This window comes from Equus caballus, chromosome 5, assembly GCF_041296265.1.
Source record: "Equus caballus isolate H_3958 breed thoroughbred chromosome 5, TB-T2T, whole genome shotgun sequence".
Lineage (NCBI taxonomy): Eukaryota > Metazoa > Chordata > Mammalia > Perissodactyla > Equidae > Equus > Equus caballus.
The window spans coordinates 90,260,411-90,287,283 of NC_091688.1; the positions used below are offsets into that span (position 1 = coordinate 90,260,411).

The 26,873-nt window shown below is 37.5% G+C and overlaps 2 protein-coding genes across 36 annotated transcripts in view; one reads left to right on the forward strand and one right to left on the reverse strand.

The window, feature by feature from the left end:
* DNAJB4 (DnaJ heat shock protein family (Hsp40) member B4) overlaps positions 1-11,548 on the reverse strand; it is a 46,129-nt gene extending 34,581 nt beyond the window's left edge. For 2 of the 13 annotated variants that reach the window (XM_070268808.1, XM_070268803.1), the window contains exons 1-2: positions 9,788-9,831; positions 5,595-5,806 (exon numbers count right to left, since the gene is read on the reverse strand). The gene's annotated coding sequence lies outside the window, so the exon portion shown is untranslated. Of the gene's footprint in view, positions 1-5,594; positions 5,807-9,787; positions 9,832-10,142; positions 10,528-10,571 lie in introns of those variants that run through there. The other 11 variants (XM_070268807.1, XM_005610480.4, XM_023641817.2 and 8 more) reach the window with 11 other exon arrangements.
* The window catches only part of FUBP1 (far upstream element binding protein 1), a 34,216-nt gene continuing 18,084 nt past the window's right edge, over positions 10,742-26,873 (forward strand). For 7 of the 23 annotated variants that reach the window (XR_002808266.2, XM_023641805.2, XM_023641810.2 and 4 more), the window contains exons 1-15: positions 10,742-10,876; positions 17,654-17,744; positions 18,585-18,647; positions 19,475-19,513; positions 19,989-20,028; positions 20,810-20,862; positions 20,951-21,022; positions 21,165-21,222; positions 23,095-23,257; positions 23,356-23,454; positions 23,580-23,681; positions 23,936-24,038; positions 24,141-24,241; positions 24,970-25,111; positions 25,786-25,946. Coding sequence is in view for 21 of the 23 variants with exons in the window: in XM_023641805.2 (XP_023497573.1) it covers positions 10,757-10,876; positions 17,654-17,744; positions 18,585-18,647; positions 19,475-19,513; positions 19,989-20,028; positions 20,810-20,862; positions 20,951-21,022; positions 21,165-21,222; positions 23,095-23,257; positions 23,356-23,454; positions 23,580-23,681; positions 23,936-24,038; positions 24,141-24,241; positions 24,970-25,111; positions 25,786-25,946 (1,407 nt within the window). In the remaining 2 variants the exon portion in view is untranslated. The remainder of the gene's footprint in view (positions 10,877-17,653; positions 17,745-18,584; positions 18,648-19,474; positions 19,514-19,988; positions 20,029-20,809; positions 20,863-20,950; positions 21,023-21,164; positions 21,223-23,094; positions 23,258-23,355; positions 23,455-23,579; positions 23,682-23,935; positions 24,039-24,140; positions 24,242-24,969; positions 25,112-25,785; positions 25,947-26,873) is intronic. The other 16 variants (XR_011439355.1, XM_070268800.1, XM_023641815.2 and 13 more) reach the window with 3 other exon arrangements.

The following is a 26,873-nucleotide window of genomic DNA, read 5'->3' on the forward strand; positions in this document are numbered from 1 at the left end:
CAAGCTAAAGTAAGGAGAACTCTTCTTGAGAGAAGAATATTGGAGTCGAAGATTTTTATTGTTTGAGTAATCTGGATGAAAACTAGATGCAGGCTGTAGCCATGAGTAGGGAGGGAACTGCATTTTGAGTGGTCAAGGATTGATTTAGTTAATATTTATTAACATCTACTATGTGGCACCCTATTTTATGCACTTGAATACAGTGGTGACTAAAACAGACAAGATGCCCTGTGGCACTCTCACTCTGCTGTAAAGAAGAGACAATAAACAAGTAAGCAACTAGAACTTTGGTGTGAACGGAGTTTTGGGCCAACACAGTCAGAGGCACTCAGTGGTATCTGATTTGAGATGAAGTTCCCTGGATGTGGTCTGGCTAGCAACTGAGGCCTTTACTCAGGGTTACAAAAAGAACATGAATTCGATGACAATCAGGATGACAATGACTAGCAATTATGTGATTATTTCAAATAATTTTACATACTCAAACTAGGAAATAAATGTTTAATGAATGATCATTAAGTTTTCCCATTCCAACTCTTCAACTCACTGCTTAATAAACTACAGACTACTCTTTTTTAGACTTAAGCAAATGACTATCTGAAAACAAATATGGAGTCTTTGCAAAATGATTCATGGTTTCATTCAACATTCACTAAGTAGAATAAGCCCCATGAGGATGAGAGTTGTATATTTTGTTCACTATTCTATCTCTAGAACAATGCCCAGGATTTTTACTGAACTGAATAAATGAAAAGATTAATAAGGACCTACTGGATGCCAGGTATTATGTTAATCGCAAAGATAAACAAGACAGCTCTGGCCCCTAAGGAGCTTACCATTTAAAGGGTCTAACTAAAATCTCTTCATCTTCACTTGTATCAAAGCACATAGTTAAGGAGCAAGGTTGCTAAGAATCTAAAAGTAATCTCTCTCCTGAATAAAAGGAATTTATTGTAGGCTTCATATGCTTTTAAATTCAAAAAATAAAATACCATTCTATGCTGAAAAATTACTATTTGTATCATTAGGTACTACAATTAGATGACCTGTTATAAACAATGATTATGATAAGTCATAGGGAAATAGTAATTTCAGATTACTCTTTCTAAAAATTTTAATTCTTTTCCTTTCAAGTCCTTTCAAATACACTTTGTAAAAAAGGAAGTGAGAATATCAGTTAATATGAAGCAACATAAAAGAAGAAACAGAATCAGAAGGCAAATTCCAGAGAGATCACTGCTATAAATAGAGACATGAAAATGTCAGAAGAGAGAAGCAAAGTCCCACTAAAAAAACAACAACAAAACTATATGCCAAGTGAGTTTTATATCTCATACCCATCCCTCTTCAGTTAAGTATTCCATTGGCAAAGATCCTCCATCTTCCAGTAATATTTCAAAAAGTAAATCTTATGAGTAAAAGTAGATGTCTGATTACAAAAATCAAGATGTTTTCGGTTCTGCACAGATTCTTCTTCCCTTGGTACCTAAGAAGCAGAAAACTTCCATCTGAAACTTTAACCTACTCACTGCTTCATATAGAATTTATTTCATGAAATAAACAGGACAACATTAGGAATCTGGTCTTGGCTCTGCAATTAACCTTGTCACTTTGGACACGGCACTCAAGCAATCTGGGTCACAAGTGTCTCCACCATAAAATGAAAGAAACAGACTAGATGATCTTTAAGGTCTTTCCGAGTCTGATATTCTAAGGAAAGCTTGAGTGAAGCTACTCTTCAGTGCAATCTAGCCTCAAAGGCCCTCAACAGTCATAACCACATATTCAATAATTTGTTGAGCTCTAGCTTTGCAGGAAAATGGTAAGTATAATAATACAGAATTCAACTTGATATTTATTAAGATTTACCAACATAAAAGCACTAAGCTCTACTGGGGAAAGCAAAAAGTAAGATCCAGTTCCTCACTAGCCCTCTTTCCTATACAGAGGAAAAAGGAGAGAGGACAAGATCTCTGTATTTAGAACATTTACTACAGTCTAGCTGGGGAAACAAAATTTAATTCAGCTTAATTCTGTACTTATTAAATATTCTTTTTGCATAAAAGGGCAGTTTTCAAACTTTGATGAGCCTAAGAATCAACTATGATGCTTTTTTTTTTAATGTAGACTTCCCAAAACATGATTCACTAGGTTCAGGTGGGGCCCTGGTATCCACATTTTTACAAAGCACTCCAGATGACGCTGGTGACTCTTAAGAAACATTGCCCTAGCCTAGATCAACAAAAAGGTGACAGGGTTCAAAAACAGAAAATGTTTCTAGACCTTGAGTTCTAAAGACTATATGACCATAAAAACTAGAGAACAAACTGCAAGGCATTAAAAATAAGCAAAAGTCTGACAGAGCACAGAGATTTGCTATATTTCAGTGGTTCTCAAGTGTAGGTTGCACTTTAAGGATCAATCTAGGAAGTTTTTACATATACAGATAGGTCAATTAAATCAGAGTCTCTGGGAGTGGAGGTTGGGGATCACTGGAATTGGTTAGTCAGGTTAAGTTTCATGAAAAAAGAAAATTTTTTATCGGACTCTTTTTGGGCTAAAAATTTAGTGCAAAAGGCAAATGTAACAGAAGTGAAAGCCAATGATGCATAAACATACGATCCAAGTAGGGAAGGGGGAAAAAAAAAAACCATGTTTTTGACCATAAAATAAAGAGAATGGAACAGTAAATTTATTTTAGACATTTTGGTTTTTTGTGTTTTTTTTAAAAGATTTTATTTTTCCTCTTTCTCCCCAAAGGCCCCCAGCACATAGTTGTATATTTTTAGTTGTGGGTCCTTCTAGTTGTGGCATGTGGGATGCTGCCTGAGCATGGCTTGACGAGCCGTGTCATGTCCATGCCCAGGATCCAAACCAGCGAAACCCTGGGCCACCAAAGGAGAGCACGTGAACTTAACCGCTCAGCCTCAGGGCCGGCCCGACATTTTGGTTTAGACGCAACATGCAAAATGAGTCTTCGAGGTAGCTGCAGACACAGGTTTGGAAACACATTTGGGGAATAAGTATAGGATCAATTTAAAGTAAATTATGAAACCATATATATCTATTCTGCAGTTTCATTATATATTATATTCTGCAGCATTATATATCAGCTTTATTATAAGTTATTGAAATGCATGCTATAGAATTAGCTAAAACCACTCAAGAACTGGGTAGCAGGGGCCGGCCCCGTAGCTGAGTGGTTAAGTTTCCACGCTCTACTTTGGCGGCCCAGGGTTTCACCGGTTTGGATCCTGGGCGCAGACCTAGTGCCACTGGTCAGGCCATGCTGAGGTGGCATCCCACATGCCACAACTAGAAGGACCGACAACTAAAATATACAACTGTGTACTGGAGGTCTTTGGGGATAAGAAGGAAAAATGAAAAATAAATTAAAAAAAAAAAAAGAACTGGGTGGTAAAGACCAATTTTTTGAGACAGATGCTTTCAGGAGTCCCAAAATTTCAACCCAGCATTATCCCTAAAGTAATGGGAAGCTGGGAGCGTCATGGCTTACTAGCAAGGGCAGGCAGCTCTAAACTTTTCTCACTAAACTGATATGCAATTCCCTATACATTCTATGGCACTGCATTTTATCTCCTATGATCCTGGTCAAAGGACAGATCCTGCTTACAGACAGGACGCCAACAGATGTGTGCAACTAGCCAAACACTCTGTATATATTCAAAGAGGCTCTTTGTATGATATACTAAGGATGTTCCTTCTCTCACTATATTTGAAGCACCCTCTAAAGTAGAGAATGACACTTTAGCAAACCCCGCCACTTCTCCCATAAACCTTCCACCTTCACTGAAGAGTTCCTAAAAGGCAGATAAAATTTATTTTACCTTCACAAAGAAATTTGCCTCAAGTATTAATTATTCTAAAACATTAAACTGTGAAGAATTTTATTCAGAATTCTCAGAAGAGTCTAATCTAAAAACTCTTGATAAGCTTCTTTTGGCAGATTGGCTATTTTGTGGAGGAATCAAATATGTAGACAGTACAAACACTATCATAGGTGCTGTGTGTAACACGGGGGAGAAATTAAAATTAATCAACTCTATCTTTGTCTTGAAGAGGCTTACAATCTAGTTAGTGATGTGGACTACAAAGACATAAATCCCCTGAACAATGTATTTGAAAAATAACACTAGTCATCTTCAGAGAGATATGTATACATGTGTGTGTATATATATGTACACACACACCATAAAGCACTATATACTTCAGTAAGGCACATTACCAATCCATCCAATGCAATTAACAATAAAGAAAAACAAAATTTTATCATGTAATACAACACATGGGTTCTTCAAATTTTGTAAGTAGTTTATTTTTACTACCTTACATTAAGAGCTTCCTTCCCATGGCGAATTTTGGCCCAAGTCTTGATAAAAACTAATGCAAATATTTTTAAAATCCAGGGAAGAAATACTAAGTTGTGAATCCCACTTTAGAAATTACAAAGAGATACATTTCATTGCTTGACTTTTTATAGATTCTTCCCATTCTTTCACGTCAGGCTGCCTGAGTTCAAATCATAGCTCTAACACTTACTAACATGTGACCCTGGGCAACTTAGTTAACTTATCTGTACTCCAGCAAAATGAAGATTTTAATAGCACCTATCTCCTACAGCCATTGTGAGAATAAATGAATTTAATATATGTAAAGCACTTAGAACAGCGCCCAGTATATACCACTAGCTATTATTAGCTATTACTATGTTTTAGAGCATGCTATGCAGTAAAGACAGAGAAAAAGACTTAGACCCTACTGTCATGGACCTTACAATCTAGTAGGAATTCCAAATACATGATAAATACTATTACAGTATTATCACCATGATATGGTACATGAGAACAAATAGGAATCCCCAAATTTGAGAGTTCTGGACAGGCTTTCTGGAAAAATGGAAATCACTGGGCAACAGTAAAATCAAAGAGGTGAGAAGTGTTCCTGACAAAGAGAAAGATATGCACCATGGCCCAAGGGCTCTACAGTTATGAATAGGTGGGAATGACAAGGATGGTAAAAGGCTGGATTTAGGGCAAATCGATGGTCATGAGGAATATCCTAGTGTTCTTCAATCTTTTAACAGCCCTTCAATCAGGATATATGACCAAATTTAGCATCCAAATCAGAGAAGAAATGTGTAATAACTGAGGGTGAGATGATACTATGGTAATGTCTGAGATAGAAAACAGACAGAAATCACTGTGTAAATACATGAGACTTTTTATTATCCTTCATTGTTCGCTACTTTTCAGAAATAGATTAAATTGCTCTTTTTTTTTTTTTTTTTTTTGAGGAAGATTAGCCCTGAGCTAACATCCACTGCGAATCCTCCTCTTTTTGCTGAGGAAGATAGGCCTTGAGCTAACATCTACCCCCATCTTCTTCTACTTTATATGTGGGACACCAGCCACAGCACGGCTTGATAAGTGGTGCATAGGTCTGTGCCCAGGATTTGAACTGGCGAACCCCGGGCCGCCAAAGCAGAGCACATGAACTTAACCACTGTGCCACCAGGCTGGCCCCTGCTCTCTCTTTTTGGTATGCTGGTAAAAGGAAAAAGTTGCATGACTTACCAAAGGGCACATGGGTCAGACTTGAATCTAGATCCTCTGGGACCAAGTTCAGAGTCCTTTTCACTATATAGGACTGTCTTCAGTTTCAGACATTGGTCAAACTGTTGTTCTCCACAATGTTCCAAAGTTACATTTGTGTTAACAACTTTGTCCTTTAACATGCAAGTATTTCCTGCTTCCAATCACACCAGTCTGAAACAGAATCCTAGAAACTCAATCAGAAGAGATATAAAAGTCATTAAGACCAATGACCAACCGAATGATCAAATACCCTAACAACATCATAGACCATTTACTTTAATTTGAAGTGGCCACTTTCCTCCTTATATCTAACCAGACTCTGTTGTGACTGTGCACTGGGAAAATACAGGACTGGTCTGAATGACACACAGCATGCAGCATGAAGTTATCAGATCCCTCTGGCTAAGAGTTGTTAGGAGGTAGGTGATGGGTATAAAGGTGATGCAGGAAGCCTATACAATTTTGCCACTCTAAAATGCCTGTTCAGGGGCCGGCCCCCTGGCCAAGTGGTTAAGTTCACGCACTCCGCTTCAGCGGCCCAGGGTTACACTGGTTTGGATCCTGGGCGTGGACATGGCACCGCTCACCAGGCCATGCTGAGGCAGCATCCCACATGCCACAGATAGAAGGACCCACAACTAAAAATATACAACTATGTACCAGGGGGGCTTTGGGGAGACAAAGGAAAAATAAAATCTTTAAAATGCCTGTTCAAAGAGTGCTAATGGATTATTTTTCTCCAGTAGCTATAAATAAGAATCTGTTAATATTTTACAGATTTAAAAAAAAATCCAATAGTGAAAAGTCACGCTAAAAAAGATTCACTCAGTCATTTGGTAACCAAAAAAGCAGAAGGTAAAATGAAGAACCATGCCAGTACATGTAGTAGCCCAACTTTTACTATCTTTACTAATCTTTTCATTCTGTTATTTGATAAATCTAAATGCCCCTGCCAGGCTTCTATAACCTCAAAAATACTGACTTCTGTTTCATCCTGAGGATGAAATATGGATATCAATTTCTGTGATAAGAGTGTGACTGTAAAATATAATTCGGCTGAATATTTAACCAATCTCTCAAAGCACAATAAACCGATTTTAGATTAGTTACGATACATCCACTTTTAAGAGGATTTATACTGCAAAGGGGAATAAACACAGTCAAGAAAAGTCTGATTTCATCAGTTATAATGAAAACACCTAGAGCAACTAGCAAAGTACAAATGGCTTTGAGAAGATGGAGTGCACTCAGAATCAACCACATATAGTCTAATCCAAAGTCACTGGTTACAGTTTTCCCACAATTCAGTTGCTGTTGCAGAATCCTGGGTTTTACCAAAACTAAGATCTGAACATAGCTGTTTAATACAAAAAATTTACAGAAATGGAGTACCATGGACTGTCCCTTTCTGATTATGAAATACCAGAAGCTGAACTAGACGTTTAATAATACCAATTTCCATTTGTATAGCACTTTCCTCTTTCTGAAGAGCTCACAGAGATACCTCATTCAAGGATAGCAAGGCAGGTTATGATCATTATGTAGATGAGAAATCTGACACAGAGACTAAGTCACTTGCCCAAGGTCACAAAACCAACTAAAATGTAGAGGCAGATATTTTTCAATATTCATTCAACAAATACCTAGAATGCTAAGACTATGTGTTAGAGACTGGTCAATGGTAGAGACAGACAAGGTCCTTGCTCTCCAGGAGTTTACATTCTAACAGACAAGAGACAATAAACAAGTAAAGACATAGAACACAAGATAATCTCAGATAAATGCTACAAAGAGAACATGGTAATGGGATAGAGAGTGACTGCAGAATGGTACAACCAGAGGTCATAGATGGTCTAAGGCGGTGACATCTGAACTGAGGCCTGAATGATGAGGACAAACCACACACGTGAAAAGTCTTAAGAGCATATGAATCAGGCAGAGGAAAAAGCAAGTATAAAAAGTCCCAGAGGCAAGAAAGATCATGGGCAGCAAAGTGGCTGAAGTAGAATGAGAAGGACTGTTTAGAGACGGTGGCCTGATAATATGGAGCCATCAGGCCACTCAAAGAGAAAAGATTTAAAGTGCAATAGAAAAGACATAGGCGAGATGATCTGAATTTAAGCTTTAAAGAAATCCTTCAAGTTATTATATGAAAAACAATTATAATACAATCAGGTAGCCACTCTTGAGCTTTACAGGTTCTGGTAATGGTCTGTTCCTTGAAGATCATTCCTAGAGAGTCGATACATGGGTACTTATCACTTTGGACACCTTACATGTATATTATATACTTTCTTGCACAAAATCTCATTATTCCGAAAAGGAAATTGTAGATAAGTAAGGGTGCAAGCAGAAAAACCAACTAGAATGCTAGTGTAACAGTCCAGGGCTGAAGTGATGGTAACTTGCGAGTAGTGGAGGTAAAAAGTAATGGAATTTGGAATATACCTTGGAAGTACGGTAAATAGGACCTCCTCATGGATGGAGGGGCAGGGGCAGGAATCAAGGCTGACCAGTGGTTCTCAATGAGGGGGTGACTTTGCCTCCCAGGGGACATCTGCAATGTCTGGAGACATTTTTTTTTCTTTTTTTTAAGGAAGATTAGCCCTGAGCTACTGCTGCCAATCCTCCTCTTTTTGCTGAGGAAGACTGGCCCTGAGCTAATGTCCATGCCCATCTTCCTCTGCTTTATATGTGGGATGCCTGCCACAGCATGGCTTGCCAAGTGGTGCCATGTCCACACCTGGGATCCGAACCGGCGAACCCCGGGCCGCCGAAGGGGAACATGCTCACTTAACCGCTCCGCCACCAGGCCGGCCCCTGGAGACATTTTTGGTTGTCACAATTGGTAGTAGGGGTGGGAGGTGGCAATATGCTACTGGCATCTATGGGTAGAGGCCAAGGATGCTGTAAACATATTACAATGCACAGCAGTGCTGCAAAACAAAGAATTATCTGGCCAAAAAGTGTCAATTGTGCTGACGCTGAGAAATCCTGATACAGACTCACTCCAACTGGTTCCCATTCTAGAATACCCACACTTCCAGGATAATCTACAAAAAAAGGTAAAAAATAAGGTCCTTACTTATTTTCAACATTTAGAGACAACTAAAATTGTGTTAGACATGAAATAAAGTTTATTTGTTTGGAGGTAAATTATACCACTCTGTGGTTAACACTATGCTGCGCAGAAAGACTGACGGGTATATAAGTCTAATCAAATACAAAAAAATCAATTACTGATTAATAAATGCCATTTGTTGAACAAACTTTCTCAAAATATAACTGAAAAAGGGGCTGGCCCCGTGGCCGAGTGGTTAAGTTCGCGCGCTCCGCTGCAGGTGGCCCAGTGTTTCGTTGGTTCGAATCCTGGGCGCGGACATGACACTGCTCAACAAACCACGCTGAGGCGGCGTCCCACATACCACAACTAGAAGGACCCACAACGAAGAATATACAACTATGTACCGGGGGGGCTTTGGGGAGAAAAAGGAAAAAATAAAATCTTTAAAAATAAATAAATAAATATAACTGAAAAAATTCTACTTAGCAATAATGCCCAAGACTGCTTTTACAATTTTTCTTATCAGTTATGCTTAAATCTATAGTTCAATATTTTCATTGCTTTTCCAAATATAAATTCCCCAATAATCTAAAGGGATGGCTATAAACAGTGAAAAACATAATCAGAGCTATAAACGGGTAAAATGGCAGGAAAAGCTCAGTAGTGAAAAATGACGGCCCACTTGTATCTATGTGCTCATAAGTGTGTAGTTATCTGGCTACTTTGGGCCTTTTGCCAGCGGGCCCACTCGTTTTAGCTATCAGGAAGACTGCAGCACACATTTCCCTCAATTACACTAAGACTAGCAATGGGAAAAGTACACTTTTAGACCTAATTCACAAAGCACAAAATGCCAAAGTTGGTAAAGTTCATTCTACCTCGTTCTTTGTTATGCAAAAGGAAAGAATTTTAGAAAAAATCACTGTGATCGCCTCCTAATCCCTAAAGCATCCTAAGGAGTCTGAAATCACTACTAGTGCAGTAAATCACGTGCCGCGGTATGCTCAGGAAGTCTGAAGTCTGAAATTACTTGGTAACTGAAGAAGACAACATAAAACACACAAAAAATTTTTTTATCTACTCCCGGGATGACAATTCAGAACATTACCTTACATCGGAGTTCTCACAGGTAGGGGCCGGAGGACACTATTTCTAGGAAGCCATAAAGTCAATTTTGGTCAAGAAATGGATGCTGTTCTTAAATTATAAAGACCTCAATAAAACTGGATACGGGCACATACAATACTAGGTTACTAAGTTTGGTTAAAACTGAATTCAAGGAACAATCACGGTTTTGAAAGGTAAAGAAAAGGGCAATCACATTACCACAGCCTTATCCACATTACACAAAAACTTCCAAATCGGCTTGGGAGCTCAGAGGCCTCCAGCCTGAATTCATCCCCACTTGAGAGAAAACTAACAACCTGACAATCTAGACGTAAAACACAGGGATACTTTACTACCGTGAAAATCAGGCCGAGTTTCCGCTGGGCCTGGCGGAAGTCGCCACGAGCATCACCCGCGGCGCCCAGGCGCGCTTCTCCCAGGCGCCCTCCCGGCTGCGGCGCTTTCGAGACACTGTTGCGTCGTTGTAACGTCTACCGACGTCACCTCTTCCCCGTGGATGCACAGCGTGACCCTCAGCAGAAAATCCACCCTCACTTCCTCCCTGAGGCGGCGACCGATAAGAAACAATTCCTCCTTTTTTCAGGCTATCAGAAACTCGAGCCAACTGCGGCAGCCGCGGCAGTCTCACACACCACCCCAGAAGAACAACCACAGTGCCTCAACTTAGGGCCGCGCGGAGAGGAGGCGCCAAAAACACCCCATTCTCGCGAAATCGCAAACACAATTCTCGCGATAGCTCTCTTCCTCTCCTTTTTCAGCCCCACCTCCACACCAGCCCGTTGCTTCAAAACATCGCGAGATTTTCTTCTTCCAGTCCCCGCCCCTTTACGGCACGATGGTCGCACAAGAATGTGATACTGGCTCGACGGCCGCCATTTTCTTTCTTTCTTAGCAGTTGGCTGAGGGAAGGTCTCTGCGAAGAAGCGGTAGCGGCCACTGTAGTGTAGACATGGCAGACTATTCAACAGTGCCTCCACCCTCCTCTGGCTCAGCTGGTGGTGGAGGCGGCGGCGGCGGCGGTGGAGGAGTTAACGATGCTTTCAAAGATGCGCTTCAGAGAGCCCGGCAGGTAAGTCTGGACCGCGCGGCGGGATCCCGACAGCTCACGGTAATTGGCCGTTGGCTGAGTAGGCCGCTACCTCTTCGCGCGTCAGGAAGAGGAAAGAAGTGCCCTTCTGGGCTCTGAAATGTGACGAGACTCGCGTTTCCCAACGTTGGTAATATCGGTTAGAGGCTGGAACTCGGTTTTGTGTTCTTGGTGCCTAAGCCACTTAAAACCCCAGCGCGTGCTACGCATAGCTGGCTTTAAGTCTTTCTCCCGCTTCTGCGGCGCTCGCGCTTCTTTCTCCAAGGAGTTGGCTTAGCATTTCCTTTCCCTCGGAGTGAACGTCCTTCTCCGTTGGAGTAAAGCGCGCGTACTTTTACACAATAGTATGGAAGGTTCTGGTAATGAGTTTGTGAAAGGACCAGGGGCTGTCCACAGGAGCCATAGTAAGGGAAAGGATGTGTCACTGAAGCAGTCTTCACAGCCTCCAGCTCGTTCGAGCTCTCCCTCGCAGTTAATCTTTCGGGCTCCTTCACTTTCACACCCACGAGGAAGAGACTACGGAGAGCACTAGTGTCCCGGGTTGGAATCCTTCCTCAGGGCGGGATTTACGTGTCAGTGTGTTCTACCAGTCCTTCCTCCTTATTTCTCAAAATGGCTTCGGGCCCATTATACCCGAAGTTTCAATTTGAATCTGCCTCTCTGTTCAGAGTCGTAAACTGTCCAGACCTCTTTGTATTACGTAGCTGCGTACATTTGCCCTGAAGGCACTTCTTTCTCCAGCGAGAGCTGTAAAAAAAAAAAAAAAAAAGTACGTGTACTCCAGGAAAGTGAATGATTTCTTAATTTGAACTTTACCTTTACTAGGTAATCCCTTAATATAATTGCAGCTTGAAAATGTGCGATGTTGGTATGAACTTATATGTAAGCAAAAGTAAGAATCTTTTTCTCCTTTTGACACTCTGCATATTAGGTGCTGGACGTTTTCAGTCTACAGTGTTAACCGAATGGTAATCCGAAACTAATTTGGTAGTATGTTTGATTGCATTAGGAGTTCACTTCGTTAACTTCTGTTTTATCCTCCAGTTCGATGAAAGGATCATTTGAGTCAAAATCTGTAAAATCTGTAGTGATGTAACAAATCGCTCTTATTTTTGTAATAGCAACATGTTATAAATAAGAATGTACCTGTACGTGCTTATAACCAAAAATATTTGGGGGGGGGTCAACAAAAAGTCATCATTAATACTAATCCTGCGATTTTTTTCATCTAGTTTTTTTAATTACTTCTGAGCATGCTTAGATAGTGACTGAAACATTTATATAGCGACAGGCGCTCCGTTAGTGGGGTTTTATTAGATTAGATTGAAAGACTCATGTGAATTTTGTTCAACTAGCATATTGAATTGATTTGTACCACCCTGTAGTTAGATACTGCAGATTTTTCTAATGTCTGAATTGGATTTCTGCCTTCTATAAAGCTATGATATAGTCAAGGAACCAAATGCAAATGAATAGTAGTATCTGATTAATGTTTTCAGAGATGAGTAGGCCAAATATGGACAATGTTAATTCATACACTTGGTCTGTAAACATAGAGCTCCTACTATAAGTCAGGCAATGTACACAACGCCAGGGAGTGGGGTGCCTAACTGCTAAAGTAAAGGACTGATATTTTAAGCAAGGCATTGAAGAATGAGTGAGAGAAAAGAAGCAGCCTGTGCAAAGGTATGGGGGGGTTGGGAATGACAAGAACCCAAGAGTGAAGTCACTGGAGGATAGTGTTGAGTGGGGTGAGGAGGGTGGAAAATGATGTGAGAAAAGATAGATGGATACCATTTCAGAAAGACTTCGGCTTGCCATGCTTTAATTAAAAATTGGACTTCCTTATTTGGCTAAGCTATAATCTCCTGATTAAGGTAGACTGCTTTTTGAACATAGAAGTTGTCCTCAAACTATGGAATTTCTTGCACTCTCTTTATATGCCAGTAGGTCAGCTGCCCCAATGCCCTTGCTGTAATGATAATGATTCTTTACAGATGTCTTTGCTATAACTCACTGGGGTTTTTTTTTTTACAGAATTGATCTTAAATCTGAGATTCCAAAATTTGGCTTTCGAGTTGAGTTACCCGTTCTGATTACATTTGAGGATGTCTCTATCGGTGTAGCTGCTTGTCTGATTTTGTATAAGTGGAATATAAGGAAGAGTACTTGGACTGAAGGAACAAGATAGGTTGATATCTGAACCACTTTTTCCTTATCTGTATAAAAGGATACTGAATTATATTTCCCAAATCCACATCTAACCATAAGTTTCTTTTCTTTGTCTAAAATATTATGCTGTGTTCTTCGGAAGGAAGAGGTATAAGAACAGCTTCTTGCCCTCAAAGAGCCGTGTACCAGTGGGGATGCTATTGGCATTTTTAGCTGGAGAGTTCTTTGTTATGCAGGGAAGGAGGACAAGTGATTAGGATCCCTGGTCCCTACCTGGTAGCATTTACTCTAGTTGATTGTTGCCATCTGGTAACCTAGGCCAAGTTCCCAATCTTTTTTCTAGAGAATCGCGATAGCTTATTTTTTAATGTGAAATTTTTAGATTTTTACAGTACTCTAAGCTAAATTCAGCACAGGGGCACCAGGTTGCTTCTCAAGTTTAGGATTGCCAGAGTATACACCTTAGAAATTTATATTTGTGTATTTCAAGCTGTAACTCCAGAGGATGAAGTTTGGATTCTTTGATTAGATGTTTCGTGATCACACTGAATAACAAGTTCTCTCTCTGACACATTGGAAGATTAAAATGTACCTACTTTTTTGTTCTCCTTAAGGTTATATGAAGATAGAAGTGAATCAGAGACTTAGACTGGATGAGTAGAGTGGTAGATCACAAGTTAAGCAGAAAATATCAACCCTCATCATTCCTTCCCTTCTACATGACTATTAGTAATTTTATCTACTCAATTATTCTTAAAATCTCTTCCTTAGTAATTGTAGAAAGTGATTCAGGCTACATTATGTTGTTTGAGTGCAATGAAAATTTTATAAAATAGAATTGTTGACTTTTTAATTACTGTTAATCTTTTCATTGAAAACTAGCATTTGAGTGTGTGTTTTTTTTTAACATTTTGTGACAGGATAGCAAAGCTTGATTATAATATTAAGCAAAGATTCCTGTGTTGTAGAGATGGGACAGTGTTAATAAAATGATGGCCTAGTAATATTTCTAGTGTCCTTCATGCATCTTCACACTTCTGGTGCGTGGTAACTGAATCCATCAGGACCTTGCCCATAGTAGGTACTCAGTATTTATTGAATTGAATCAACAAATATCTGTAATGAATTAAAGTTGTAATGAAATTTTGTTTTGAAAATAATTACATTGTTTCAAAATTCGTCTTTTGAATCCGGACAATATGGCTATGTCAGATCTTAGGGATACAAAGAGAGATTGTATACTTTATTCTTCCATAGGCACAGTTTTCACAAATAGAACGTAATTTTATCTTTGGCCAGGACAAATAAAAATCTGTTAAATTTTTTAAATCAAATATTTGAAGTCTTGTGGACCATGCTTTGTAGTTGAATTATACTATGCTGATTTGTTCATAATAACTGGCAATTTATATACTGCGTATTAGGCTCTGTGCTAAACATATCTTGTATTAGTTCATTGCAGTTTCATAACCATCCTCCAAGGTAAGTGTAGAAACTATTATCTCCTTTGTACAGATAAAATGAATGAGGCACAGAATGCTTAAGAAAATCTGGCAAGGACACAAAGCAGTAGAACCAGAATCACAACCTACTGCAAATTGCAGTCGGACCCCAAAGCCTAGGGAAGCCTATAGTGGACTGAAAATTAGGAGATAAGTCATTTTGGCCTTTAGGTAGTTCTTAGAATCAGCTTTTGCACCTCCCCCACCTTTTTTTAATCTCTAAAATCAGGTGTATGACTAAATAATCTCTTAAATTGCCTTTCAACTCCAAAATTCTTGGGTTTGAGGAATAGTCAATGAAGAAAGGTGAAAAATGCTAAAACAATGAAAGCATGAAAAATACTCATTTGAGAAGTAGACCAAGGTCCAAATGGAAAGCTTGAATTATTATTGTAAGTTAAAATCAAAGAAATTGCCTACACTAAATTCTGCTAGTCTAATAAAAATTTCATATAGGTGGAGTTTAGATTTCATGAATTATTATTTCTCTTAAATTAATCCTTCTTTTTTTTGAGGGAAGATTGTCCCTGAGATAACATCTGCTGCCAATCCTCCTCTTTTTGCTCAGAAAGACTGGCCCTGAGCTAACATACGTGCCCATCTTCCTGTATTTGATATCTGGGATGCCTGCCACAGCATGGCTTGCCAAGCGGTGCCATGTCCACATCCGGGATCTGAACGGAATTGGTGAACCCCAGGCCGCCGAAGTGGAGCGTGTACACTTAACTGCTGTGCCACTGGACCGGCCCCAAATTAATCCTTCTTGTAGTGACCTAGGAAATACATATTTTCTGTTGATCTTAAGAATTGATTAAATCTGTGTTAGTGTTCTTACTAAATCTCTTGTCTAGTATCTTTGTGTTGGTTCTGAATTTTTGAGATGGTGTTAACTGATTCTTTTGAGTGAACTAAGTATCAACTTTCATTTTAATTTGACAAGTACTAGAATTATTTAATGAATAAGGGGATATAAATGAGTAACCTTTCTCTATGCAGAAGTTCCTTGGAGTTCAAGGAGTGCTGCTCTGCAAACTCAGAGCATTTATAACTGCAGAAGGTATTCACAGCCTAAACCATTTTCCTATCATTAGTAGTACTATTTTCTCTGACCTGAAATACTTTCCTTCTAACATCAGTGCCCATCAATGCCTGGCAGTGTATTTAAGTTTCTAAGGAACAATTCAAATGCTAAGTGCTTTAAAACTTAAGGATGGAAAAGCAGTTGTTTCCAGGTGTGATGAGGAAAACTTTCATAAAAGAAATAAGATTTTCATTAGATACTCAAAGACAGAAGCAGGCTTTTGAGAAAGTGAAAGATGATTAAGGGAGGTTAGATTGATCAAATCTGTAGGGAGTCAGGAAAATAAAATTTAAGCTCTCTTTTTTTTTGGTGAGGAAGATTGGCCCTGAGCTAACATCTGTGCCTTTCTTCCTTTATTTTGTATGTGGGATGCTGCCACAGCATGGCTTGATGAGTGGTGTGTAGGTCCATGCCCAGGATCCAAATCCGCAAATCCCAGGCTGCTGAAGCAGAGCACTCGATGTTAACCATTCTGCCACCGGGTCAGCCCCAAAATTTAGACCTTTTTGTATGAGGCATTTTTGTAGTTAATCCTGGTATGCTTTGTGGTAGATGTTTGCATTTACAGATGGGGGAAAGGGAAATCTAAGAAGCCTTGGAGGTACAGTTGCCTTATGAGAGCTGGTGTGTATATATATTAGACTAAGGTGATACATAGTGGATTTAAGAACCAAGTCATTGAATATCCTCTTACCCTCTCCAGTTTCCTAATTATAATGAAGCTTGAAGCAGTTGGTTTCATTCTTTATCAGGATCTCTTTGGGGGAATTCCAGTCACCAAAAGTTTGATTTTCTCTTTAATTCTTTATCATGGAAATTTTCACACGTACTCAAAATTGAAAGAAGAATATAATGAACTCTAATGACCCTATCACCCATCTTCAGTGATTACCCCTTGTGGCAATTAGCATGGAGCTGTGTAGAAATTGAGACATCTCCACCATTGACTTACCATATAACCTTAGTTAAGTTACCTCTTGACATTTTTTTTGACTGTAAAATGGATCTCCATCTCACTAAGTTCTCTCTACCTCATAGGGTCGTTGTGATGATTCAGTGACAAAAGGAATTTAAAACACTTATTATAGTGTGGGCTTTGGCCTATAGCTGGCACTTGGTAATACTCTATTTTCCCTTTCATAGATAAATAACCGTTGATTGTGCCCTACTTGGGACTTGAGACTGCATTTATTATATGATGTTTGTTTACTCAAGTGCAAGCAATTATGTGCCCCGCTCTAAAAGTTAAAAGTCTTTTAAGAATGAAATGATTTTGGTTCTATAGCTGAGGCTTTCTTAGAGGTACAGTTTCCCAGGCTTCACCCCCACCCCATGTTTCCTTAGAATAAGATTGTCCAATAGAACTATGATGCAAGTCACATATTTTATTTAACCCCTCATATCCAAATTATTGTCATTTCAGTATATGTTCAATATAAAACTTTCTGAGATGTTTTACATTCTTTATATTTGTTCCAGGTTTTCCGTTTGCAGTGTGTGTTTTACACTTAAAGTACACTTAAAATCTGAACTTGTACTAGCCACATTTCAAGTACTCAGTAACCACGTGTAATTAGCATCTACCTTATTAGACAGCCAGCCTTAGAGTCCATCCCACAAGGTGTTCACATGCTCTGTGTCCACACGTCTTTTGAAGAGTCATGGGAGAGAGCGGTGGAGAAGATAGAATTAGGATCCAAATTTTCTTCAATGATATTTAGTCAGTCTTCTGAAAGATTCCTACTTGATTTCTTCCCTGTTTGTTCTTATAGAGATGTATCAGAAGCTTAATCCCAGGTGATTATTTGTTAATTCTATGAAATTATTAATGGTAGTAATAAATTGAACTGTAATTGTAATTTATCTTTGTATCAAGTTAATTTTCTTATGTCATAGATATTTAGCATATATGCGTATTAGGAAATATATGAGGAAATTTAATACTGACTAGTATACAGTAGTTATGATCCTATCCTTAATGATGATATGTTTTTTTTTTTTAAGATTGCAGCAAAAATTGGAGGTGATGCTGGTACATCACTGAATTCAAATGACTATGGTTATGGGGGACAAAAAAGACCTTTGGAAGATGGAGGTAAGTTATAGCCAATAAGTATTTTAATTGTTTTATGTAGAGTTTAGATGACGTGATTTTCAGTATTTTTCAAATGTTCTTTTATTGAAACATTACTTTTATCATAAGGTTCCTAAAATTGTAAGGTTTATATTGGCTTCAAAAGGAAAGGGGGAAAAAGAGACCAAGACAGGTAAGTAAAATTTGAGTCAACCAACCAGTTTTGTCTTATTAGAAAACATTTTCCCTCTTTTAAGATAGTGGAAAATGTGACAGAGTGACAGTTTGCACAGACCACTTGTTAATAAACTGGAACAAACAAAAATCTAAAATGTAGAAGACATTTCACTGGTTTTTTCCCTCATCATACATGAATTAATCTTTATATGCTATATTTTCGTTATTTTCAGTTTTCACTTTAAAGGTTGAAGTTGTTATCATTTGCTACTCTAGTGTGTTGCAGGTTATACCATTTTTTTATGTTACTGTTTTGTTTTAGTACCTTGTTTTGTGTTTCAGGTTTAACTCAAAATGTGGCTTAAAATAGTAGATATACAGTGCCTTGTATTTTTTAAAAACATAATTGTTGAAGCTTCTGAACTTAGAAGTGTGCACATTTTTTGTTTTAGATTTGATGTATGAATTTTGATACACTTTCTTTTTGCCCTTTTATTTTATTTTTTAACAAAAGAGGATTCTGAATGAGCCTGTAGAATGTATTTGTAGCTTTTAACCAGGAGTGCTTGGTTTCCTTTTATGTAAGTGTCTTTCACATTTATAGTGAGGTTTTAATATACAGAAAAATGAGCTAATGATGCTTCAGATGTTGTATGTAATGTATTCTTTTTATTTTATGTGTAGATGGCTCTTGGACAAGTCCGAGCAGTACAACACACTGGGAGGGAATGCCCTCTCCTTTTAAAGGCAGGAATTTTTATTTATTACCTGTGTTTAGTATGTAAACGTGAAAAACCAGTGGATTCTTAAATGGACACAAATATTTCTTGGATTATGTGTCTGAATTTTTGTTGCACAACATTCTGATAATCATTTGAGTTTGAAGGGGGGAGGAGAATGTAGTCCTTTCAGCTCTAGGTTGTCTATTAAGGTATGCATTGTACTCATCTGTGTAAAGGATGTAGATGAAGGTAGTCATGTAGTTGTTTTGAGTTTTTCTGCTGAAGTTTATGCCGTGAAATGTTTGGTTGGGAACAGTAGAACAGTTTAGACTGAGATTGCCTTGTAATGTGATTTTTCATTTATTTATTTATTTATTTATTTTGCATAGCTCTGTGGTCACTGTAGATACATTCAACTTTTGATATGTCAAATTTTCACATTTTGATAGTGGTTTTTTTTCCTTCCAATCTTGAGTTCCTACAGTGGGAAGCATCATTAGCCTTTATTTAGCATGTGATATTTTGCTAGTAATGGGCCTAAATACTTTGTCTTGTATCATTCTAAAGTGTGTAACATACATTAAGGTCAGTGATTCGATAGAATCAAAAACAATTTCTTTAAAATGTCTGTGCATCTTTTCTAAATATGAAGAGAATGAAATAAATGTAATTTTTCTTCTTTCGATTACTAAGATTTTGGGCTGAGTTTTGGTGCTTTTTGGTTCAAATGACAAACCATACCCTTAGCTATTTCAATAAATGTTTATATTGATATTTTGGCTTGGGCATGTGGGAGCTAAGTCTACTATTTGTACTTATTGGCAAAAAATTAAAAGACTCTTAATTTTGCAGATCAACCAGATGCTAAGAAAGTTGCTCCACAGAATGACTGTAAGTATTTGTTTTAAATTGGGTTAAAAGCTAATGTAGCTGGATTTTAATATTAGGGTTTGTTCCTCTCTTTTGATGGGTATCTTTCAAGTTAGTTGAGGGCCGTGAATATTCTTTTAGAATGAATTTCTTTGTAAATATGTACCTCCTATCTTTATAATCTCCCACTTAAGTATTAGCCAGGTGTATATTAAGATTTGGTTGGTAAAGTATTTTACGTGTTTAGTTTATAACTTCATTTTTTAATCTCTGCTTGCACCAGTTGTAAAGGGACAGTTTGTTCTATGCCATTGCTAATGTCTGCCCTTTCACTGACTTCTTTGTCTACTGTCATAGTTGATTTAAGTATTCTGCAGAAAATTTTACTCTCTTCAAAGTGTTGGCTGTGCATCAGGGAAAGATTTTAGAATTGCTTGATATGATTATAAAATATATGTGAACTTAAGTTTAAATTTTTCATTTAATTTTTTGGTAGCTTTTGGAACACAGTTACCACCGATGCATCAGCAGCAAAGGTATAGTCAAATGCTTTTCAAAGAGTACTTTGCAAGTTTTAGTTGAACTGTACGTAAAAACATATAATCAAGTTAGTGTATAGTGAATATGTGTCTGCATTTTTTTTTGGTATAATTCGTTTCCCATGACTTAAGAAAGTGATATAGCATGATCGATTTTCTTTTCGCGTGAGATACATTTGTAATTTGGAAGGATGGGTGGGATTAGCCACATTTTAGAAGAACTAAGGTGAATTAAAATAACAGTTAAGAAAACATTCCCGGGGCCGGCCCGGTGTCGCAGCGGTTAAGTTCACGCGTTCTGCTTCTCAGTGGCCTGGGGTTCGCGGGTTCAGATCCCGGGTGCAGACATGGCACTGCTTGGCACTCCATGCTGTGGTAGGCGTCCCACATATAAAGTAGAGGAAGATGGGCATGATGTTAGCTCAGGGCCGGCCAGGCTTCCTCAGCAAAAAGAAGAGGAGGACTGGCATTAGTTAGCTCAGGGCTAATCTTCCTCAAAAAAAAAACAAGAAAAAAGAAAACATTCCCAGAACTCCACCCCGGCTCCTTTGCAGTTCATGCCTTTAGACCATTCCATCCACCATACCCTCCTCACTTTATGTGTATCACCTTAATTAAGATTCTGACATTAACTGCTCAAGACATATTTTGACTGTGAATATGTGCCTGGAAACTTAGTTTCACCTATTAGACTTGCATTTTTATTAGTAGATTACCTTTTATATGTAAACAGATTATCTTTTTTTGAAGGAAAATGTTAGTTTCTTTTATTTCTTAGCAGGTCTGTAATGACAGAAGAATACAAAGTTCCAGATGGAATGGTTGGATTTAGTAAGTAGCATAATTTTTAAAGCTTTGAAAACATAGTCAAAACATACTTTGTAATTTTTCAGCAAATAATTTTCTTTTTTCTTACTAGTAATTGGCAGAGGAGGTGAACAGATCTCACGCATACAGCAGGAATCTGGATGCAAAATACAGATAGCTCCTGGTAACATTCTTTTCGTTATTTTCAAAATGACATAGAAAACAAAGACATTTTTTAAGTTGCTAGTGAAAATGTTGCCAGCTGTTCATCTTTTATTGACCTAAAATTTTACCCCTTTTTTCTTGTTTTTTTTTTTTTATTGTAGATAGTGGTGGCCTTCCAGAAAGGTCGTGTATGTTAACTGGAACACCTGAATCTGTCCAGTAAGTATGAAAATCATGTGCCTAAGGCCAGTTCCTCCTTCCTTTTGAAGAGCGTTGCTCCTGCACTTGAACCAACTTTCTCTTGCAGTATTAATTTTTTCTAGATAATTTCTAGATAGCATGCAAACATGTTTGAAAATTCCTCCATCTTAACAAAAACCATCCCTGAACCCCACATTTCTATTTCTCTGCTCCCTTTACAACAAAACTCCTTAAAAGAGGTACCTCTGCTTCCTGTATCATCTGCCTATGTTTTCGTTTTGAACTCATACCAGTCAGGCTTTTATTGCCACTGTTCCGTTGAAATTGCTCCTTTCAAGATCACAAGTGGCCTCCACATTATTTAGCCGATTAGCATTTTTCGACACAGTGGACCACTCACCTAAAGATACTCACCTCTCTTACTGCTATTCTCAGTCTTTTTTGGTTGTCCTACGTTATCTTCCTGGCCTCTCAACATGAAAGTGCCACAAAATACACATCTTCCTTAAATGATTTTATTTACTCTCATTTAATATATAGCTTTATATATCATAAATTTTATTTACTCCTAAGTTTTTATTTTCAACCTTGATCTCTCTCCCTAAATTCCAGACTCATATCCAGCTGCTTACTTAGTATTTCCACTTAAACGTCTATTAGACATCTCAAACAAAATTGTCTTTCTACCCCATTCCCAGCCTGCATTTTCTTTTGCTCATCTTATTCATCTCATCTCAGTGTATGGCAACTCTGTTTTAGTACTTTATCTTTCTCTTATGCTTCATTAATCCCTAAGCAACTCTGGGTCATATTTTTTTCATAATTTTTTTGGAACCCAGCCTCTTGCCACCTTCTAACTATCACCTTATCTGTGATGCCATTTGCCTATGTAATTGCAGCGTGACTCCGTTCATTTTAGCCTTGTCCAGCAATAGGCTATTCTTGTAACAGTATAGGCATAGTGACCCTTTTAAAATGTGGATCAAGTCACATCACTACTTTGCTCAAAATCCTCTAATGCATCCCCATTTAGAATGAAAGTCAGTGTCTTTATCATGGACTGGCTTACCAGCTACCTTTCTCACGTTGTTTTTTACCGTTCTTCTCCCAACTCACTCTGCTCTCGCTCCATTTAGCTTCTTTCTTGTTTTAGCACACCAAGCATGCTTCTCATTTGAGTCCTTTGCACTTCTTGTTTCTTTGGAACATTTTTCTCCCGTATATTTTCAGTCACTTTCCCACTTTCTTCAACTCTTGGCTCAAATGCTCGTCATCAGTAAGGTGTCCCATAGCTGTTTCGCATAAAATAGGATTCCATCATACACACACATTCTGTCCTCCTTGTCCTTTTTCTTTGTACCTCTTTACCAAATGCCATGTTAATTAATTAACCTACTAATTTTACTTAAATTATTTAATGAAGTTAAGCCATGCCAACAAGAACCCTGTCTGTTTTTGTTCAGTGCTGTAACCCCGTTACCTAGAATAATACCTGGCATATAGTTGACGTTTCTTAAGTATTTGTTGAATGAATAAATTCTAACGTGTCAGTGGAAAGTGGTAGTTTAAAAATGTAAATACGTTATTTAGCTCTTGGAGGAATCAGCTTACTTATGAGATCACTTTAGAAGTAGAATGCTACTACTTTGAAATTTTGGACTATTCTTAAAAATATTGAAAATTTTATACCTAGAAAATTATATTGTATAGTTTCCAACTTTGACCCTATGTCATTTTCTTTTAACTAAAATTATTAAAATATAGCTTTGAGCCACCTAAACCTGAATTGGGATGAGAAGAATACCTGATTGTTTTATTTTGTATTTCTCTATTTGGATAAGCTTTTGGGTATGTGACAACTTATTATTTAACTATTAAATTTGTTAACAGATCAGCGAAACGGTTACTGGACCAGATTGTTGAAAAAGGAAGACCAGCCCCTGGCTTCCATCATGGTGATGGACCAGGAAATGCAGTTCAAGAAATCATGATTCCAGCTAGCAAGGCAGGATTAGTAATTGGAAAGGGGGGAGAGACTATTAAACAACTTCAGGTATTACATGTTTGTGAAATGGTTGTTTTTCATCTGTTTTGAAGCCAGTTTCCTTCTGCTCCCCTTTTGTTAATACACTTGATGTCTGTGATTGATAGGAGCGGGCTGGAGTTAAAATGGTTATGATTCAAGATGGACCTCAGAACACTGGTGCTGACAAACCTCTTAGGATTACGGGAGACCCATACAAAGTTCAAGTAAACTTACGTTTATATTTTACAAAGAAGGATTTGGGGTGGATGACAAAATGGGCAAAATATGCTTGAATAATTACAGTGTTTCGAGGCATACTTTCTAAATTGGGTAATTTTTTCTATTTCAGCAAGCCAAGGAAATGGTGTTAGAGTTAATTCGTGATCAAGGTGGTTTCAGAGAAGTTCGAAATGAGTATGGGTCAAGAATAGGAGGAAATGAAGGGATAGATGTAAGTCAAATACCCATTCAGAAACTGTTGTGTGCTAATTCATAAGTATAATGTTTTTCCTGTTTTGTATTACATAGCTTTCTCTAATATTGTATCCTCTTTTTTCCCCCCACTTTCTACGTTAGAACACAGAATGTATATTTTGTATCGTTACCCTATTTGATAGAAACGTAGTGCTGCGTATACTTTTATGATTTAAGGCAGATTAATTTTCAGGAAATGGCTGTCTTAATACTTGGTCTTCTTTGCATAAGGTCCCCATTCCAAGATTTGCTGTTGGCATTGTAATAGGAAGAAATGGAGAGATGATTAAAAAAATACAAAATGATGCTGGTGTTCGAATTCAGTTTAAACCAGGTGAGTACATAGATTTAATTTTCTAAGTGTTGGTAGCAGTTACTTTTGACACTCACATTTAATGCTAAATTAATCCAATTTGATTCTTTATTTGTTCTGAAGATGATGGAACAACACCTGATAGAATAGCACAAATAACAGGACCTCCAGACCGATGTCAACATGCTGCAGAAATTATTACAGACCTTCTTCGAAGTGTTCAGGTTTGATAGAATATTAATAATTTCATTGTTTTGTTTTCAGTTAGAAAACATTTTCCTTCATCAAATCTGAAAGTGTCTCTCCCCTTTATGTTTATATCGGGATCTGTTTGATGGTACTTTATTAATAGCTAGAAAGTTTAAATTGCTTTGAGGTAAATATCTTGGAAGCAGGAAGGCAGCTACATATGTGCACTACCTTTTTCACCCCAGTATAAAAAGAATAAATGGTGATTATCACTTGCTGATTATCTGGCCCAAGTCATTTCCCAGCTTCTCTAAATTTCTGGTTTAGGAAAATGAAAGTTGAGGAAAATCGACATGTAATAATTTTTTTTTTCTTTTTTTTTATTGAGTTAATGATAGGTTACAATCTTGTGAAATTTCAGTTGTACATTAATGTTTGTCAGTCATGTTGTAGGTGCACCACTTCACCCTTTGTGCTCACCCCCCACCCCACCTTTCCCCTGGTATCCACTAAACTGTTCTTAGTCCATAATTTTAAATTCCTCATATGAGTGGAGTCATACACAGATTATCCTTCTCTCGCTGGCTTATTTCACTTAACATAATTCCCTCAAGGTCCATCCATGTTATTGCAAATGGAATGATTTTGTTCTGTTTTACAGCTGAGTAGTATTCCATTCAACATGTAATAATTTTATTGTGGAAAGAAGAGTTTGTTTTTCTGCTGACTTCGTTTCTTTCCTCCTTGTCTTTCTCCTTTTTAGGCTGGTAATCCTGGTGGACCTGGACCTGGTGGTCGAGGAAGAGGTAGAGGTCAAGGCAACTGGAACATGGGACCACCTGGTGGACTACAGGAATTTAATTTCATTGTACCAACTGGGAAAACTGGATTAATAATAGGAAAAGGTAATGTATTTTAAACTCTTAATGTTTTAATGTGTGGTTAAAATTTTAAACACCTTACCTAATTTTTCTGGACACCATTTCTGTTACTATTATAAACAAGTAGCAGTGATTTTCCTTGCTATATTTTAGTAGAAAAGTGTTCGTGTGTTAAGTAACAACTAAAACATACGTAAAGGATCTTAAATATACTTAAATGAGAGTAGGATTTGAATCACCTTGGTCTCTAGAGAAGGAGGCCAACAGTTTAATTATTAGTGTAAGAAACTTTTCTTTTGAGTTAAAAAGTGGTTTGAGTGTTTTTGTTTATTTTGCTTTTTCTTGACTCTCATGTTTTTAAAATTTTGAATTTTTTAATAAGTGTGTTAGTTTATATTTACATTGCTTGTAAAAGCAATTTATTTGAACCAAATATTTTGGTAAGTTATAATTTGTCATAATGTTGGGTACAGATATACCAAGTTGTGTTTGAAACTTAAATGAATTTTAAAGGAAGCTTAAAGTTCTTTATATAATTTAAAGTGTTGAATACATGGAAAATCCTAATAGAATATTGGCAGATGGAATACAGGTCAAAACTTTTTTCGTAATGGCCCATTTAATTGTGACATTTTCTGTTAAGTTCTTCCACTTGTATCCTTTGAATCTTTAGAGAAATTACTGTGTTTTGATTTTAGGAGGTGAAACCATAAAAAGCATAAGCCAACAATCTGGTGCAAGAATAGAACTTCAGAGAAATCCTCCACCTAATGCAGATCCTAATATGAAGTTATTTACAATTCGTGGCACTCCACAGCAAATAGACTATGCTCGGCAACTCATAGAAGAAAAGATTGGTGTGAGTATGTTTTAAACTTCCAATTTATAGCATAAACCCTGTTAGTTAAATAAGACATTAATTCAGATGCTCCTCGATGTGCTGCACAGAAAAATGTCCATTTCTGGTGTAAGATTTTAGGTCTGAACACATAATAGATACATACAACATAGAAAAGATGTTCCAGGAACAAGGGTAACTCAATTAGATACATAGTTACAGATGTTTACAACCTTATATTTGGGTGTGGGTAAATAAGAGAAAATAGCATTACTTGCAGATAGGACGTTACAGTTGATAGAGGGTTGTGAAACATACTTGAAGGAGATAGTTAACGAGAATTCAATATTTATTAAGGGCTTACTATATCCAACCCTCTTGAGGCAAAGATGAATCGGATGCGTCCCTTACTTTAAAGTAGAAATTTACAAATCCTGAGTATTTTACTGACAATCATCTGGTGAGTTTTAAAATGTAGACTACTTGGGTACTTTTCACCTTTACACATTAACACACAGTTCTGATTCATAATGTCTGGAGTAGGACCCAGCAATCTAATTTTACAAAGATGTTCCAGGTGATTCTGATACACAGCCAAATTTGGAACTTTTTTCTCTAGATAAGTTTGCTGGTGGTAGTACAAAAAAGCATGAAGAATCTTGACTGCTTTCTTGTAAAAGTGGCAAAAAGTGCTTTCCTGTATTCTTTTACCGTGAAGAATTAACATACGATGTGAGAGAGCATCTTAAATTATTAATAATAATTAGAATTTGTTAGGAAAACTCTTGATGTTTGCCGTGTTGTAAATGGGGTGCAAAATAAGGTTGACACTGTTTCTGTCTGCTTGGGAAGACAAAAAATAGATGTACAAAAGACACTTGAAGAATATCATGAAAATATACACCAACATTTAAGTTTTGTGGTATGGAGAATGAATGTAATTGTTCA